The sequence below is a fragment of the Tamandua tetradactyla genome, chromosome 2 (genome assembly GCF_023851605.1).
Source record: "Tamandua tetradactyla isolate mTamTet1 chromosome 2, mTamTet1.pri, whole genome shotgun sequence".
Classification (NCBI taxonomy): Eukaryota; Metazoa; Chordata; class Mammalia; order Pilosa; family Myrmecophagidae; genus Tamandua; species Tamandua tetradactyla.
In genome coordinates, this window is record NC_135328.1 from 92,249,494 (window position 1) to 92,270,090 (window position 20,597).

General features: G+C 35.2%; 1 protein-coding gene and 1 pseudogene across 4 annotated transcripts in view; one reads left to right on the forward strand and one right to left on the reverse strand.

The window, feature by feature from the left end:
* The window catches only part of RIC1 (RIC1 partner of RAB6A GEF complex), a 241,998-nt gene that overhangs the window by 80,660 nt on the left and 140,741 nt on the right, over window positions 1-20,597 (reverse strand). For all 4 annotated transcript variants that reach the window (XM_077148249.1, XM_077148250.1, XM_077148248.1 and 1 more), the window contains exon 8: window positions 14,972-15,060. In XM_077148249.1, coding sequence (XP_077004364.1) covers window positions 14,972-15,060 — 89 coding nt within the window. The remainder of the gene's footprint in view (window positions 1-14,971; window positions 15,061-20,597) is intronic.
* On the forward strand, window positions 10,005-10,629 carry LOC143673570 (nuclear transcription factor Y subunit beta pseudogene; annotated as a pseudogene).

The window sequence follows — 20,597 nt, forward strand, 5'->3', positions numbered from 1 at the left end:
ACGAAAACTGAAGATATGGCCCAGTCAAAGGAACAAACCAACAATTCAAATGACATAACAGGAGCTGAAACAATTAATTCAGAATGTATGAACAGACATGGAAAACCTCATTAAAAACCAAATCAATGAATTGAGGGAGGATATAAAGAAGGCAAGGAAAGAACAAAAAGAAGAAACCGAAAGTCTGAAAAAACAAATCACAGAACTTATGGGAATGAAAGACACAGTAGAAGAGATGAAAAATAATGGAAACCTACAATGGTAGATTTCGAGAGACAGAACATAGGATTTCTGAACTGGAGGACGGAACATCTGAAATCCAACAAGAAACAGAAACTATAGGAAAAAAATGGAAAAATATGAGCAGGGATTCAGGGAATTGAAAGACAATATGAAGCACATGAATATACGTGTTGTGGGTGTCCCAGAAGAAGAGAAGGGAAAAGGAGGAGAAAAACTAATGGAGGAAACTATCACTGAAAATTTCCCAACTCTTATGAAAGACTTAAAATTACAGATCCAAGAAGTGCAGCGTACCCCAAAGAGAACAGATCCAAATAGACATACTCCAAGACATTTAATAATTAGAATGTCAGAAGTCAAAGAGAAAGAGAGAATCTTGAAAGCAGCAAGAGAAAAGCAATCCATCACATACAAAGGAAGCCCAATAAGACTATGCACAGATTTCTCAGCAGAAACCATGGAGGTGAGAAGACAGTGGGATAATATATTTAAATTATTAAAAGAGAAAAACTGCCAACCAAGAATTCTATATCCAGCAAAATTGTCCTTCAAAAATGAGGGAGAAATTAAAACATTTTCAGACAAAAAAATCACTGAGAGAATTTGTGACCAAGAGACCGGCTCTGCAAGAAATACTAAAGGGAACACTAGAGACAGATACAAAGACAGAAGAGAGAGGTGTGGAGAAGAGTGTAGAAAGGAAGACTATGAGGAAAGGTAAAAAGAAGGAAAATTAGATATGACATATAAAATCCAGAAGGCAAAACAGTAGAAGAAAGTACTACCCATGCAATAATAACACTGAATGAAAATGGATTAAACTCTCCAATCAAAAGACACAGTCTGGCAGAATGGATTAAAAAACAGGACCCATCTATATGCTGTCTCTACTCAAAGGACACGAGGCCAAGGACACAAATGGACATTTACACACCAATGTTTATAGCAGCATTATTAACAATTACGAAGAGATGGAAACAGTCAAAATGTCCATCAACAGACAGTTGGCTAAACAAACTGTGACATTTACATAAGATGGAATATTATGCAGCTGTAAGACAGAATAAAGTTATGAAGTATGTAACAACATGAATGGACCTTAAGGACATTATGCTGAGTGTGATTAGCCAGAAACAAAAGGACAAATACTGTATGGTCTCACTGATATGAACTGACATTAGTGAATAACCTTGGAATATTTCATTGGTAACAGAGAACAGCAGGAGATAGAAATAGGCTAAGATATTGGGTAATTGGAGCTGAAGGGATACAGATTGTGCAACAGGACTGAATATAAAAACTCAGAAATGGACAGCACAATATTACCTAACTGTAATACAATTATGTTAAAACACTGAATGAAGCTGCATATGAGAACGATAGAGGAAGGAGGGCTGGGGCATAAATGAAATCACAAAGAAAGATAGACGATAAAGATTGAGATGGTGTAATCTAGGAATGCCTAGAGTGTATAATGATAGTGACTAAATGTACAAATTTAAAAAATGTTTTTGCATGAGGAAGAACAAAAGAATGTCATTACTGCAGTGTGCTGAAAATAGATGGTACTTAGTATTTTAAAATTTCAACTAATGTATGAGACTAAAGCAAAAAATGTATATTTGGTACAAATCTATACTTTGACTAGTGCATCTCCTAATATAACCTATGTAGATAGTTGATTGAACACCTTAAGTACATGGAACTTTGTACAGGATATGAGATTTTGTTGGTTTGTCCAGGTGATGCCCTGATGAATCCCAAAGTGATTTGATCAGTGAGTGGAAAAGTATTTGCAAAGTCCCCTTCGGTGAATGGTGAGAACGGGGGAAAACTCAACTTCCCCAAGTTGAATTCTGATATTCTCACAAGCAGTGGGGACAACCAAAGCTATAGCCCCCAGTCTTGGGGTTTGTTCTTATGAAACTTAACCCCAGAGGGGATAGGTCAAGCCTACTTAAAATTAAGCCTAAGACTCACCCTCAAGAGAACCTCTTTTGTTGCTCAGATGTGGTCTCTTTCTCCAGCCAACACAGCAAGCAGTCTCACCACCCTCCCCCGGTCTACGTGAGACATGACTCCCAGGGGTGTGGATCTTCCTGGCAGCGTGGGACAGAAATCCCAGAATGAGCTGAGATTCAGCATCAAGGGATTGAGAAAAACTCTAGAATGAGCTGAGACCCAGCATCAAGGGATTGAGAAAACCTTCTGGACCAAAAGGGGGAACAGTGAAATGAGACAAAGTGTCAATGGCTTCTCGACTCAAACAGAGTCGAGAAGTTATCCTGGAGGTTATTCTTATGCATTAAGTAGATATCACCTTGTTATCCAAGATGTAATGGAGAGGCTGGAGGGAACTGCCTGAAAATGTAGAGCTGTGTTCCAGTAGCCATGTTTCTTGATGATGATTGTATAATGATATAGCTTTCACAATGTGATTGTGAAAACCTTGTGTCTTTTGCTCCTTTTATCTACCTTGTCAACAGAAGAGTAGAACATATGGAATAAGAATAAATAACAGGGGGAACAAATGTTAAAATAGATTTAGTTGAAATGCTAGTGATTAATGAAAGGGATTAGTAAGGGGTATGGCCTGTAAAATTTTTTTTTTCTGTTTGTTATATTTTTCTGTTGTCTTTTTATTTCTTTTTCTGAATTGATGCTAATGATCATGATGATGAATATGCAACTATGTGATGATATTGTGAATTGCTGTGTGTATGTGTTGGGAATGCTTGTTTCTTGTAATTTTTTTAATTAATAAAAAATTTTAAAAAAGGTGCCAATTATCACCATTAGCACAAGTATATAAATTCTTATTACTGCAAAAAAATAATAATTTTAGTTATTTTTCTAAATTTGTATTTGATGCCTTTGAAGTCTACCTTTCAGCAAGTGTTATATGTCTTTCACTCTGGAAATATTTTCTGTCATGATTTGGCATACAATAAAACAAGCTATATATTTTTGCTGTGAAGGAAAATAAATAAATAAAAATAAAAACAAAGTACACAGAAAAAAAAAGAGTGGGAGAAAGATCAAAGGTAACGATGGAGTTATGCAGAGAAGGTCAGGTTTAACAAATGAGTATGAGTGCTGAATCATTATATGATATTTCTTTTAGCCTCTAGTACCTTAGAGCAGCTAGAAGCAAAAAACCTAAAATTGTGGAATTGTAATCCATACCAAACTCTGAAATCTGTTCTACAGCTAATTGGTGTAATATGTTTTGAAATTACTTGCTTTTTTGTAAATATGTCATTTTTCACAAAAAAAAAGAAAAAAAAAGTTGATTGTAATGATAAATGCACAGCTATATGATGGCAGTGTGAACCACTGGTTGGATACTTCGGATGATTAAACGGTATGTAAATATGTAATATAAATCAATAAAAAATTTTGAAAAAAGATTGAAGGAGTAGGTAGAGTTATAAAAGAGAAGACAGGATTTAACAAATGAGAATGACTTCTGAATCATATATTGATATTTATTTTAGTCTTCAGTGTCTTGGAACAGCCTGAGGAAAAACCTAAAATTGTTGAACTGTAACGCATCCCAAACTCTGAAATCTGTTGTATAAGTAATTGCTGCGGTGTGCTTTGAAATTTATTGCTTTTTGGTATTACTCATTGTACCCTTCGACTTCCTCCATTTTTTAGACATTATGGATAATGTCCAAATTAAACAAACCGTGTCTTACAATATCCTCACTTGGTTGTACAATAAGCTGCTCAGTTTTAGACAATTTTCGTTGGTCCATAGTGACTAAGAACTGATGAACCAGCATCACCAACTAGCAAATCCACAATTAAAAAAAAAAAAAAAAAAACCTAATTCAGGAAAGATGCAGAGTTGGGTAGACTGAATTTACCCTTGTTCCATAGGATGAGATTTGGGACGAGGACAGAATGTCCAAGAATGTATGGTCCTGTGTGTGTGTGTGTGGGGGGGGAGTATGTGATTGTAGAGGGTCTTCAATGAGACTTTGGGAGGTGAGAATAGAGTGGGCCAGATCAACTGTGACCCCTACTGAGAGCAAACAGAGGGAGCTGACCATCCCTCTGCTCCAGCATGTCCCAGCTGCTCATTGGGAAAACCTCCCCAAGTGGCTCTACTGCCAGTAATACCTGTAGGGAGCCTGGATGGAAGTGATGGTAACTAATTAGTGGGGTTAAAAGTAACAGTATCATATTGAAGGTGAATATGATTGAAAGGGGCTGTATAGTACCATGTGTACACTGATTAAATCTACTATTATAAATAAGTTCCTGCATGAACTATTTCAAAGTTGTGATGTTGTACAAAAAGTGAATACTACAGGGGTATAGGGAGAAAACGAAAAATGCATGCTATGGTCAATAGTTAACAGGGAGATACTGACAGTACCACAGCAATACCAGGGAAACTAACTGGTGGTGGTGGTGGTGGGGACAAATGATAAGGGGTAGTTTTGATTTGCTAGTTGGTGATGCTGGTTCATCAGTTCTTAGTCACTATGGACCAACGAAAATTGTCTAAAACTGAGCAGCTTATTGTACAACCAAGTGAGGATATTGTAAGACACGGTTTGTTTAATTTGGACATTATCCATAATGTCTAAAAAATGGAGGAAGTCGAAGGGTACAATGAGTAAGCAGCAGAATAGCAAATTGAAAACATTTACACGATGGAATATGGTGTGGCTACAAAAAGGACATAGAGAGGCACGCCACAAACTGAATACACCTTGGGGACAATGTACTGTACAAAATAAGCCAGAAACAGAAGAACAAATATGGTAAGGTTTTTTTCAGAAAATACTTATAAGAAAACTGGAGCCTAGATTATAATTCTTACAGAAACCACACTTGGTCTGAAGTTACAAATGTATTTCTAGATTCTGAGACACTGAGCTAGATGTGTATCAGCTGGTATTTCCCCAGAACTTTGAATAACTGTGTGACACCTAAGACACAGAAATGAAATGCTCAGCCCTGAAAGTTAGCATAGCTATATATAATAACAGTTAGAATAACTATAAAAGAGATAGGCCTTAATTAGAGTTAAAAATGAAGCCAGTCTGGCTGGGTCTAAGGCAAACCAGAATACAGGGTAACAGACAATAGTGTATGTACTCTAGACCTTCACCTAGTATATGAGTCCAAAGGTAGAGAGATTTATTATGTCTAGAACCTAAATTTTCAGTAACACAATCTAAATCAACCTGTCTGGATGGCTCATTTAAACAACCCAAATTCCTGGAGTCCAGAACAGGACAAGGCCTTGGAATTCTGTAGCTTCATGTAATACCAGGACACATATCAGACTACGGTGGGCTGATAATTAAAAAATACTGGTAGAATTCCTTGAAGGTCCAAAGGAAATCCCAGGTACCCTTTCAATCATTGGGGACTTCCAAGTAAGTATGCCAAGCCCTTGATTTTAAGGTTTGCCCTTATGAAACTTATTTCTGAAGGGGAGAAACTAAGACTACCCATAACGAGGCCTAACAGTTGCTTCCAGGAAATCTCTTTTGCTGCTCATTTGTGGCCTCTGTCTCTCTCTAAGCCCAGCTCTACAAGGAAAATAATTACCCTCCCTCCTTTGTGGGACATGACACTCAGGAGTAAAAATTGCCCTCACAATATGGGGCATGACTCCCAGGAAGGATATTGACCCTGCCACTGTGGGATCGATGAGGCCTTCTGGACCAAAAGGAGGAAAAGAGTAACAAAATAATACATCAGTGGCCCAGTGGCCAAGAGGTATCAAATAGAATTAAGAGGCTATTCCGGAGGCTGCTCTTATGCAAGCTTCATTTAGATAGTGCTAATTGCCATGGTTTACTAAACTCCAATCAACATCAGTCCTGCTGACTTTTAAGAACACCTAGGGCTTGAACTGAGATTCTATAAAGGTTTCATGCACTAGGTTTGCTTTCTTGGAACCTATAATTCCTGAAGGGTTCCTAGATCAGCTAAATTCTGAAACCCAGAGAGACCAGCCTCTCCAAGATTATCAACTAATTACATTCCCCAATCCTTTAGTGTCAACACCAGCTTTCAACATTAAGAAGTCAGAATGGGCATTTCATAACAAACAAGTATGACTGCTGAATCACCATACTGATATTTCTTCTAGCCTCCAACAGCAGAAGAAAAAATCTGAAATAGTGGAATGTAACCCATAGCAAATACTGAAATCTGTTCTGTAACTACTTATTGAAGTGTGCTTTGAAAATTATTTCTTTTTCTTTCTTTGCTTTGTACATATGCTATATTTTACAATTTAATAAGTTATTTAAGAAAAAAAAATTAATTCAAAGGGTACACAGGTGGTTCAGTGGTATAATGTTTTTGCCATGCAGGAGACCTAGGTTCAATTTCCAGCCCATACATCCATACATTCCCTTCCCCTCCAAAAAAGTAACTCAAAGATTTTGTTACAAAGCTGAACTTCCCAGAAAGAAAAGAAACTCTCCAGGAGCCAAAAGAAAATAGAAAACTGAAAGCTGGACTGGTCAGTGCTTGAGCTAAGGGAGCCATGGTGGGAGAGGGTGGTTGAAAATTCAGGGATAGAAGATTTGGATGACAGCCAGGTTTGGTTAAGGGCTTGAGGCTTTGTATTCCCATTTGAAGACTAAACAAAGAAGCCTTGGGCCAGCATAATTCCAGGAATTGGAATGGAGGCTATTGTATTATGAAGGACTCATAAAGGGCTGCAACCTTAATCTGCCAACCTAGTGAAAAGAAAATGAGGGGCAGGCCACGGTGGCTCAGCAGGTAAGAGTGCTTGCCTGCCATGCCCGAGGACCCAGGTTCGATTCCCGGTGCCTGCCCATGTAAAAAAAAAAAGAAAATGAGGAAGTTTGTCTCTGTTCAAGTTGTAGAAGAAATATACAAGTCTCTCAACAAATTAAGCAGATTTATAGCCTACAGTTATATAACTTAAGGGGTCAGAATTCTCCCATAACCAAGACCTTAAGAGTAAGTGTCAACAGACAGAATTAACATTCAAGAAATTGAGAAAAGAGACAATCTGGAAACTCAATACAGTTCTGTTGATTAGAACCAATCAACATAACCTTTTGTGATGATGTCAATGTTCTCTCAGGGCTGGGTTAACAGCCACAAGCCACATGAACACTACATGAACACAAAGATGTGGCTACTGTAACTAAGGAAAGAGATTTTAAAATTTTGTTTGATTTCAATTAAATAGATACATGTGGCTAGTGGCTCCTGTATGGAAAGCACAGCATAAAATAAGTATGGTTAATATAATTAAACAGATAAAAGAACCAGAAACCACAATCAAGAAACAGCACTCTGTTCCTGTGAGCTGCCATAAAAATTATTCTTAGAGAAAAATATATGCATGCATTTAAGGCTATACAATAAGAATGATAAAAAATTAAGAAGTAATTAGCTAGATATTGTTAACTGCCATGGTATGCCAAGTCCCAAACAACAGTGCTCCAGTAAATCCTAAAGAAAACCCAGGGCTCTACTTGAGACCCTATAAAAGTTTCACTCGCTAACTTTATTTTTCATAAACCTAAAACCTCCAGATGTTTCCTAGGTCAGATAAGCCTGAAACCCAGAGTTACTAGTCTCTCCAAGAGCATCATCAACCAGTTGCGGTCCTTCCATCCCATAATGTCAACACCCCTTTTTAAGAAGTTAGAACAGTGAGAACAGTCATTTGCCCCAATATTCCTAAAGACTGGGAGAAAGTTCAAAGGAAAAGGAAGAGCTGTATCAGAGAAGATCGAATTTAACAAATGAGTATGCCTATTGAATCATTATTTGCTATTCCTTTTTAGTCTCCAGTGTCTTAGAGCAGCTAGAAGGAAATACTTGAAATTGGGGAACTGTAACCCATGCCATACTTTGAAATTTCTTCTAAAACTACTTATTAAAATGTACTTTGAAATTTATTGCTTTTTTGTATATAATTATATTTTACAATTAAAAATGTTAAAAAAAAAACCAGGAAATTTCTATTTCTGGCAATACAGTAAATCAGACATCTTTAATGAACCTCCAGATTGAAACAAGTAAATTGCTGAATAGAATATTTATATACCTCAGAACAATCGAATACTGAAAGGTAAGAGTACATAAAGTACTTTTGTCCTGAAGTTTTCTGCCAAAACTGGGGGTTCCAGTCTTTGTCTCTACTGAATGAGAGCTTGTGGAGGAACAGGAGAAAAAGCACAGGGCTTGCCCAAGGCAGGGAATCTAATAGAAGATACTCATGTAACACTGGGACTACAGATGACATTATGCACAGTATAAAGGAGAACAAGAAATAAATCCTGCTGTGTAGGAGGGAAAGAAATAGCAAGGAACAAATTTTGTGTTTCATCCATGGTACTGGAAGGAGAATAAAGAACTTCCCCTGAGAATCTGTAGCCACAAGTAAGCCCTCACACTGATTTGTAATTTGTGCTGTTTGTGTACTTCAAAAGATCTGAAACAGAGACTATAATGCAAAGGGGTTCCAGATTGATGTAGTCCCCCCAGGTGACTGGCAGAAGCAAATACAAATCCTTTCTGGAATAAGAAGAAATTCAATCCAGATTTCAAAGCAGTCAAGAAAAACAATAACCCTGCAATAAAAAATCCCAAAATGCATGAACGAATGAGAACCCAAAGAACCAAGAGATAGCAGGAACAGACTCAAAAAAACTTCGAATACTGGGACGAATACACACAGAATATAAAATATATTTTAAAAATAAGCTATAAAATATATCTAAAGAAACAGAAGATTGAAAATACGCACAAGGAAAACACAGATGAAAAAAGGTAAATAAGCTTTCTGGAAATAACAAAATACAATAATTGAAATAAAAATCTTAATGGACATCTTAAGCAGCAAATTAGACATAACTGAAGAGAATATTAGTGAACTAGTAAATTTGAAGAAATTTTCTAGAATGCAGCCTACAGAAACAAAGAAATGAAAACTTTAAAAGCCGGAATAACAAAAAAATAGAAAAAAGTGTAACATATATTTAATGAGAGTTCCAGAAACAGAGATGAAGGAAAAGGCAATATTTATAGTGATAATATTCCAAAACTGTTAGAAGATATGTATTCTCAAATTCAGCAAGCCTGAATTTCAAGCAGGTTAAAAAATACAAAATTGCCACCTTCTATATCATAGTGAAACTGAAGAACACCAAAGACAAAGTGGTCTTAAAAGCTCCTAAAAAGAAAATAAAAAAACGCTCTCCTGAAAAGAGAATACACCTTGACTGATGACTTCTCAGTAGCAACAATGGAAACCCAATGACACTGGAACGATTTCTTCAATGTAGAGACACAAATCTTCTATACAGAACTACATATCCAATTAAAATAAAGTTAAATCACAAGGGCAAAACAAAAACATTTCCAGAAGAAAAAAATTAGAAAGTTTCTCACAAGAACTTCTCTAAAGGAATTCTGAAGGATACATTTCAGGCAGAAAATGATCTCAGGTAGAAGGTTTGAGTTGTTAAAAAAAATGTTGGGCAAAATACTGGTATATATGTGGGTAACTCTAAACCAACATTAACAGTTAAAAACATTAAGAACACTACCTAGAGACTGGGAAGCAGAGCTCTGTGCTGGGACTGGCTCCCTCACAGCCATTTTTTGTTCAATCAAACAGCCAACTGAAGAAGGGAGCCGACTAGGGCTGCATTTGAGGTTGCAATTGATCAGAGACCAGACATCTTCTAAGAGAGGTGCTCCTGAGCACCGCTTGCAGTCCATGCTGACAGTGTTTCATGACAATGGATAGTGACAGTTTTACAACAGATGCTTCTCAAACTAGGAATTTCTGCAGACTATAATGGAGGAAGTCATTTTGTTATACAGTCTCATGATGATACTGAGGGCAGCATGAATGATCATGAGGACACAAATGGCTCAAAAGGAAGTTTCAGAGAACAAGATCAATATTTTCCTATTGCAAATGTGGCAAGAATAATGAAAAATCCCATACCTCAAACAGGAAAGACTGTAAAAGATGCCAAAAAATGTATTCAAGAATGTGTGAATGAGTTCTTCAGTTTTATAACATCTGAAGCGAGTGAAAGATACCATCAAGAGAAATGGAAGGCAGTCAAAGGAGAGGATACTCTCTTTGCCATGTCCACCTTAGGCTTTGACAGTTACACAGAACCTCTGAAATTATACCTTCAGAAATTCAGAGAGGCAATGAAAGGAAAGAAAAGAATTGGTGGAAGAGTCACCACTACAGATGGACTGAGTGAAGACCTTACAGAGGAAGCATTTACTAACCAGTTATCAGCTGGCTTAACAACTGCAAATGGTCAACAACAAAATGTTGTAGTTTATACATCATCATATCTACAGATTTCTGGTGTTCAACAAATTCAGTTTTCATAATCTGAAGAAATGATAGAGTAGGGGGTGTAGAGAAGTGGAAGAGGCTCTACAATTCTGGAACAGAGACATCAGAAGAAAACAGTTGGAAAAATGTCTCTTTATACATTAAACAGCTGTAATGTAGCTTCCTGATGTATGACTAACTGAGGAGTTAATTCAGACTTGAGAATCTTTTTCATGAATGATTTTAAAGAAAAATTTTTATTTTAAATGTATTAAAATATTTTTTTTGTATGAGAATTTGTTGCTCTGTATGACTCCTGTATGCATTGTATATTGTAATTTATTACTGTCAGAGATTTGTAGACAATTTCTTATTTTCATATTGAATCATGTTACTTTTGTAATTCAAGTAAACAGCTGGGTTAATTCATGATGTTTGTCCTTTTAATAAAATATAAAGGTAGAGTTCATTTTGAATGCAAGTTGCCTTTATTATAAATTTGAGTTTGTCTTGATTACATAATACCTTGCCTGAAAAACCTAGCTAGAATTTTAGCTTTTGATATATTTCTTAAAATTTAAAACACTTTTTTGTAAAACATTCATAGCTTAAGCAGCAGCATTTTTTAAAATGTAATTGAAAAATGAAGTGTGAATGCAGAAGTAAATATTGTTTGTCCTATTGAACCTGGTGCCCGTTAACAGTGTTTATGCTGTTCATTGTGCTTGTTAAAATAGTCTTAGTTATTGGAGCTTTTTGTTAAGACTAGATTTGCTTTTGTTAAATTATTATGAATACTGAATTCATTTAAGTTTAATGTAATACATTGCTCTTGAAATGGTGCCCCTTTCATTTTGTATATGATTTTTTTTTTCAAAGCATATTTCAAATACCATAGTATCCTCTTCCAGAAGAGGAGTTCTACAGTTTGTTGATAAATGTCCTCATTTTACCTTTTTAACTGAAATTTCAAGTTTCCTCTTTTACTATGGAACCAACAGACAACAGACACTGTGTATATACTGTCTGCATGGGTGAGTGAATGAAATGAACAGTGAGTGCTATGAATGGTATACCACACAAGACACCAACTTCTAGTGTGCTCTCTTGATCTTTATAATAAATTAAATTTAGATAATATAACTTTGTATAATTTAGTAGCATGTAACTTAGGTTGTTTTTTTAAAGTAAGGATTTGTATTTTCTCATCTGTTCTTTTTGGTGATAAGTAACTTGAGTTTTTTTGTTTTAGTGTCAATAATTGCTTTTGTATGGTTTGTCTAAAAGAAAATTTGAGAGAATATCATCTTTGAAAGACACTCATATTTATAAGGGAGAAGCAATTTCCAAGACATGGGATGAATAGATATGTTTACTTTGCCAGAAGGAGTTTTGGGGATATATTTGGGCTAATCTGAGGTGATACCTTACCTTACCATCTCCAGCCCCCATTTATAAAATAATCTTCTGAGACAGATTTTGGGCTTCTAGGCCATCTGCTCTCCTACTATGCATGCGGTAATAAACTCTTTCTCTCATTGAAAAAAAAATAGTAATAATAACCTTTATTAAAGACAATCCAAATAGGCCAAAACAAAGAGTTGGTGGTGGTAAGCAAACTCAGTCATCATCCTACCATGTTCAAATAACCAATATTAATATTTTGGTAAATATCATTTGTCCTTTTATTTTGCTAAATATGAGTATTTTTATAAAAATGTACTCATGTATACTGTTTTGTAACCTGCTTTTTCACTTAATATATTGTGAACATCTTTCAAGGCCAAAAAAAAAAAAGTGCATTTTCTAATTTGCATTTCTATTTTTGCCATAGAAAATGTATCATTTTGACAAACCCCATTTCAATAAACTCCACAGGGATATTAACATTCTAATGCTGAAGTGAAATTTTGCTAAGAGATAACCCCTAGGAAGAGGCTGAGTTAAGTCCCATAAAATTTTTATTATTCAATTAGATTTAGGTGGGTGTTCTCAATTTTTTTCTGATCCCAAACCTCAGAGAAATTTGTATAGTCTCATAGCAATGATTCTCAATAATGGGAGCATATCTAAAATCTGGGGAATGGAGGAAGGACAGATAGTTTGAAAGACTTCCAATTAGTAACACAGAAATAGGACAGAGTATACTCTAAATTCGGAAGACATATAGTAATAAAATGCAATCATCGCAAAGTCACTGGCCTTGACTTAAAAACCATTAATCACATTCATCACATTTCTACTATGTGCTTCTCACTAAGCTTAATGAGTTTGGTGTAAGAAAACAGGTAAGAAAAAAGAAGCATGGATACTAATACGTTTGATAAAGCATTATTGATGTTAAGAAAGACATATATACAGGGCAGAATGGGGGCAAAAGTGAAAGAATTATATTCTACGTAATCATAAAAGATGTCACTTGAGTTGTGCTCATGAGATGAATATGTGCCCTCCAAGAAGAAAAACAGGACATTTCAGTTAAAGAGATCAGTATGAGAGTCAAAGGCATCAAACAGCATGGAGGTAGTCAAGGAACTGCAGGTAGTTTGGTAAAGCTTAAGCCGTGTGCCAAGGCAGTCTAGATTACTACTGAGAACTCACAGAAGGGCTGTGAGATACTGTAAATTTTTAAGGGAAAGAGAGTGATTCACAGCATCTGTTAGATAATATGTAAATGACTAGCTCCGGGTAGAACACAGTTTCAACATTAGGTTGTACTCCATTCCTTTTGACATTGTTATATCTTTCTTTGGAGCAGGGTTTCCAGCAGTTGCTGTGATGCTTTTTATCACATGGCACAAAGCAATTGCTGTGTGAAAATCAATATGGAACAGGAAAGAAGGGTAGTGGTGCCCATTCTGACTCTAAAGTCTGAGAAACTGTATAATGCCCAGCAGGTGTATATATTATATTATTAAGGAATTATGGTTAAAATAAAATAAAAATTTTTTTCATTTATATGTATTTTTTTTAATGCTACTATGCTGCTAGGCCATAGATCATATTATATTGTTACTCAATACTAAATAAATGGAACTTTTGGTATCTCTTGTGGCATAAGGATGTTGTGAAATTTACAGATATACCAAGGGTATAATAAATCAAAATAATGCAGAGCAATAAGGAAGATGGCAGTATATGCCACATATGTGGTATAAACAGTTGGTATAACCCCTTTTTGTATCATCTTCCCTTGCCTACTTTCACCATAATGAATTTGAAAAGGCAACACTTACAAGTTTTCCTTGAAGTCTAAAGCGACACAGTTATGACCAATTACATGTAAGCGGAAGACAGCTGGAACTGGTGGCAAGGTGGCCATGCTTCTGGGAATGTTTTAGATTTTCCAATCAAAGAAAGAGATGTGCCCACCCTGTTTCCTTCTTTTTTTTTTTTTTTTTTTTTTGACTCAAATGCAGAAGTAATGCTTCGAACTCAGGAGCTACCCGATGACCATCAATGAAAGGCCAATGAATGTCAGTGAAAGATTACTTTTAGATTTGCTACTATTTGAGAAAACGTAAGTCATGGTGTGCCAGGTTTTCTGTTTCTTTCAGTCAAAAGTATTTCCAATGACAAGTAATTTAATCTGGTAGACAGTACGATTCATTAAAGGATTCAGAAAGGGATTTCTGTTTTGTTTACTGCTGAATATCCAACATTTAGAACAGTATATAGTAGGTACTTAATAAGTATTTGTCAAATGAATTAATTAAACTAGAAAGATTAAAATAACAGATGTAATGAGACCAAATAAGCAATATAGGAGCTAAAATGCAGGTAGCCAACAGTGAATATGGAGAGGACTATGTGAAAGTGTTGAGTTGAACTGTATCCCCCAAAGATATGTTTTAGTCTTAATTCTCAGTACCTCAAAATGTGCCCTTATCTTGAAACAGAGTCATTACAGGTAAAATTAGGCAAATTAAAATGAAGTCATACTGGAACAAAGTGGGACCTTAATCCAATGTAAGTGGCATTGTCATAAGAAGGAAAGTGGAGACACAGAAAGATATACAGGAGAACACTAAGTGATAACTGAGCAAAGACTAAAGCCCAAGAATTGCCAGCAAGGAAGGATTCTTCCCTACAGAATTCTGACTGCCAGCATCCAGAACTGTGAAACAATAGGTTTCTATTGTTTTAAGTGATTGAGTTTGTGGTACTTTGTTACAGAAGCCCTAGGAAACTAAGACAGAAGAGAGAAAAGAAGCGTCATAGAAGATTTTCTAGTTTTACAGAAATCCTTTGATCATACAGAATATTGTTACAATAACGTATGTTCTAACAATATTTGATCTACTGTGTATATAATATAATTGAAAATCAGCATATACTACACATATTAACAATACATTAAAAACTTTTTTGAAAAATAAAAAACAGAAAAGGACTCACCAGGATACTGTTTCGCTGTTAGCTCTAATTTATGAGACAGTAGCATGGCTCCAGTGGTGTTATCTATTGTGTAAACCTGCACAGAACCACTGTGAAAACAAACACACTTTAAGGAAATTTATTTAGTGGGGAAAAAAATACAAACATGAAAAGTATGATTATAGAAACTTATGCTTTGCTGGTAAAAGTGTAAACTAGAACAAAATCATTTTTTAAGCAATTTACAGTTAACTCAATTGTGAACAAATGCATATGTTGTAATCTAGCAATTTCATCTCTAGATATATATATTCTAGAAAGCTTTGTTTATATGCTGTCAGGAGACATGTACAATGTTCATTGTAGTACTGCGTATAACTGCAAAAAAACACAGATGTTCAGTAATAAGAGAAAGGAAAAATAAACTATGGAATATTCATATAGTAGAATACCATACAGCATTGAAAACTAATGAACTTTAGCTACAAGCATTAACATGAGTAGCAAAAAATACACATACAGTATTGTTCTATTTCATCCAGTAAAAAACACGGAAAACAATAGGTTAAATATATCTGTGCAAAAATAGAGCAAAGAACAAATGTACACAAATTCCAGATTAGAGACTGCCCTAGTGGAGAAAGGATTCCCCTTAAAGAAAATCAGGGGGTTTCATCAATACTGGTAATGTGCTATTTCTTAAGTTAAATAGCATTTTATATGGATTTTAATTTTATTATTTTTTATATCTCATATATACATTATACATGCTCTGTAGTGTACATGGTATATCTGGTTATTTCATTTAAAAAGGCTCAAATTTATGAAGGGCCAGAATCTGAATCCTAAAAATCTCCATATTACTTCTAGATAAATTACAAAACTGAATTACAATGAAGACAAAAATTCTTATTTTTGCTTATGGAGCTTTTCTCAGTTCAAAACTTTAACAAACATTAAGCATCTGAAAAGGAGGCACTGGATTTCAGTCAACATTACTTATGCAACATTACAATGAAAATGAAAAACAAATGTTGTTCTTAAGATGCTTTTTAATTGAAGGTTGCCTTTGCACACATCATGATGACACTGGCTTATGCCTGCCCAAATTTTCTGATACTTATATGTATTCTTTCTTGGTATGGTTTATCCACAGCAGCTCTGATCCATTTCCAGCTAGGTCTCAATCTTCTCAAAGATTAGGACTGGGTCTAAATAGAACTCATGGAAAACGATCTGCTTGAAATTGTCCCACAACTCACTAATACTCTGCTTTTTTCCCTCTTTTCTCTGTTTCAGTTTTGATAATTTCTTGTGCTGTGTTCTTCAAGTTTTCTAATCTTTTCTTCTGCAATGCCCAATCTGCAATTAAGCCCATTCTGTATATTTCATCCCAGACAGTGTAATTTCCATCTCCAGAAAATGTATTTGGGTCTTATTTATATCTTCCATATTTCAGTTTAATACTCAACAGGGACCCTTTGCAGCTCTCAGGAGTCCCCACTCTGTGCCACCTTCTCCCCCTTTGGTACAGTGCCTTTGGACTCCAGCTGCCTTGGTTTCACCTCACTTTTAGTTCCACGTACTCAACTCAGGGAGTCTAGTAGGTTCTTTCTGCCCATCCCTCTGCAGTGCCCTAGAAAACTCTCAAAGCAATAAAAGGTGGGATAACTGAAGGGTTTACTTAATTTCTCATCTTTGAAGGATCACTATCCTTTATTGCCTGACAGTTCATTTCTTGAAAATAGCTACTTCATATTTTATCCATTTTCTTGTTTGCAGTGGGAAGGATAATGTGGTCTCTGTTATTCCAATGGTCAGAAGTGAAATATTGGGAACAACTATCTTTCCAGACCACCTGCCCAATTAGACACCTTGCTGAGAGATAACACTAAATGCTAGTAGGTATTTACTTGCTTTTGCTTTATATCTGACAATTGCCATCTGCTAATCCTGGATTGTTGCACCCTCAAGAAAAAGAGCTGTTCAAATATTTAAAATATAAGAAGTAGGAGCTAAGTCACTAGTTATAAAAAACTAATACATATAAGTATCCTACAGTGACTATTCTCTTTAAATTATTTTTGTTTTCAACCCTCACTAGCCCATTATAAAAGTATGTGTTCATTAAAAAGACATTACTTCTTAATTCCAAAGCAAAAGGAAAAAAAAGGTACCTCTACAATACAAAGATATGGCTATTAACACCTTACATGATCAGTGTCATTAGAATTGGGACAACGCACTATTATTACCACTTGATGCCATAGGAAGTATACATCATCATCCATGTAAAAAACCAGAATCTAACCAAACCTTTAAGCAGAAAGACTAGTTAGGTTGTTTAAGATTGATCTCCTGTGAATTGGCATCCCAGAGAGAGAGGTGGCTTCTTAGAGAACTTCAAGGTAACCAGCTACAGCCTAATGATTAGTACTAACAGATCAGGGCTAAAAGCTGCTATTGTTATGTCACACAGCTAGAATCACAAGACTTCAACCCTAGCCTCTGATCATGCCAGAAGGTGATCATAGTAGAGGTATTTGAAAATGTTTAAGGCCAAGATTTCGCATCATAATCCTGAGTGAGCCAATACTTTCCAAGTCATGCATTTTATAACAGCCTAGGGTTAGAGCACCTCTTGCAGACTTTAATACATGGCCTCCTTAGAACCCTGGGCATTGGCCCTGAATTCAATGGACACTGCACACCTGCCACTGCTCCTGTCTCTGTGAATTTCCTCCATTAGATGCTGTTTCAAGCCTGATATGAATTAGTCATTTGACCTTATTTGCTCAAAAAAAAAACAGACTGGTTTACAGTCATTAAAGGAGAAAGGAAACATTAAATGCCATTACAAGGAAACAATGAATATCAGTAAATCTAGAATGTACAACATTTTATAAACAAATGATCTGGACTCTTCAAAGAGAAAAAGATCAATGTAATGAAAATAAGAAGAAAGGCATAAAGATTGTTGTACACAAAAGGTGACTAAAGATAAATAATAACCAAATATAATTCAAGAATTTTGAATGGATGCTGGTTGGAATAAAGGAGCTATAAAAGAAATTTGTGCAACAAATGGGGAAATTTGAATATGAACTGTGTATTTGATCATATGAGGGATTTATTGCTAATTTTTTCATGTGAGATAAATACTGGGCTTATATAAAAGAATGTTCCTTTTTTAGAAATGTAATCTTAAGAATTTAAGGATGAAGTATTTTGGAAGCCATCCTCCAAGACAGCCCCCAAACTGACTTTCTCTCCTCATATGTATCCCCTTGGTATAGTCACTATCTACAATTACCATGTTGGTTTAAATGATCAACAGCATATGACAGAAGTGACAATACATCACTTCTGAAATTAGGTTATAAAAGACTGCAACTTCTATTCTGGATACTCTGTTGCTTGCTTTTCTCTTAGACCATTTTCTCTGAGGGAAGTTACTACTGTATTATAAGACACTCTGACCACCACCAACCATGTGACCAAGCTCTGATATGGATCCTATAGTCCCAGTCAAGCATGGAGATAACTGCAGCCCTGGCAGACAGCCTTACTACAACCCTGTGAAAGATTCTGAACCAGATCACCCAATTCCTGAATCTCAGAAACTGTGAGACAGTGTTTGCTGTTTTAAGCTGCTAAATTTTAGGATAACTTGGTGTCAGCAATCAGTAACTAATGAAAGTAAGTCTGCAGCTTACTTTGAAATACCTCAGTAACACACACATTGTGTGTACATAAATGCAAGTATATATACAGATGAAGCAAATATGGCAAAATGTTTATAGCCTGAATCTAAGTGGTGAGTATATGGGTTTCAAAGAACTATCCTTGCATTTTTTATTTGCTTAAATCTTTTCATTTACAAAGTTAAAAAAACACCAATATACTTTTTCTAGTAATATTCTATAATAAATCCAGTTAAAATCTAATATCAACTTCATAAAAACATCAATGAGTAAGCAAGATAGTTATTCCCCTAAATCTAAATGATGCAGGAACAAGGAGAGGTAACTTGTTTCTGCAAGTTACCTCTTTATATTCCAAGGGCATTTGCTGAAAAAGGCAAACTTGTATTTTTTTATAGAGAAGGCAGGAAAGCAGGAGTGGAAAACAGGTTGGCATTATCTAAATAAGCATGAAGATAACATATTCTCTATGACCCATACATTAGAGAAATATCTTCCTCATAACAGTCTAAAGCGAAGAGAAAATGCAAATATCCATCAACAACAAAGTGTATAAATTATGGCATATTCATATAAATATTTAACTATTTATAAATAATTAAAGAAATGAATATAGTAGGGGACAGCTACCAACGAACAATATGGATGAATCTCATAATGTTGTTTAAAGAAGCAAGACCCAAAATATAGACTATGGCTTCATTCATATAAAGTTCAAAACCACATAAACTAAACTATATTCATCAGGAATGCATACATGGATGGTAAAACTATAAAGAAAAAAAAGCAAATGATTATCACAGCAGATCGAAAATAGTTACCATCGGGGGAGATATGGTTGGCCAGGGAGTTGTGATTAGGAAGTAGCATAGGGTAGAGCCTCAGTAGGCTAGTGACATTCTATATCTTGACCCAGTTGTTAACAGGTGGGTGTTTGTATTAAAATCATTTGTTAAACTGTGAATATCTGGATTATGTGCTTTTCTGAAGGTGTTACTTCACAAAAATTTAAAAGAATATTAAAAACTCTATGCACCTCAAATTTGAAAATATATATGAAATCCATAATATGCCTAGAAGAATACCTTGCAAAAGTGACTTACAAAGAGAGAGAAAATCTACATCCTCTCAAATCAGTTAAGCAAATTGAACTGAATCAGTAGTCAAAAAATCCCCACAAAGAAAATTACAGGCCCTGATGGTTTCATCAAAATTAATTATACAGATTCAAAGATAAATGAAGAAGAGAAAAAGAAGACCCCTGCTCATCTTGTTTTACAAAACAGGCATACTCTTGGTATCAAAATCAAACGGAAAAAAAGAAAAAGGAGTATTATAGTCAAAACACATTCATGAACAAACATGAGTATCAATTTTCAAAATTCTAAAAAATGATCAAATCACATGGTGGCTCAGTGGCAGAATTCTCACCTGCCATGCCGGAGACCCGGGTTAGATTCCCAGAGCCTGCTCATGTCAAAAAAAAAAAAAAGAAAGAAAAAAAGATAAAATGCTTCCCTTCTTTCTTGTATTAAGCTAAATTATTTGCATTTCCACACTTAATACCTGACTGAGAAGCAGTGTATTAAAAAGTGGAACTCAAGAACAAGGACTTTACAAAGAGATTACTGAGTATAATGAAATTGGTGACTTCTTCTACCAATAAAAAACTTTGACAAATAACTTAAGAGGAGATGATGTGACAGGAGACAATATGAGATATATGTTCTATAGAATCACTAAATCTCATTTTGATAGTCTGATGGAATTTATATATTATTTTTCATTTTGAGCTAAGATAAAAGCTTGAAAAAGTGAGACATCTCTGTCTGTGGTTTTCTAATGTATCCCAAGAGTTTAGAACTTGCAGGCATTCAAATATTTGAATGAATAACTTGCATTCAATATTATTTCTAAAACCTCCAAGTATGAATTAAAATAAG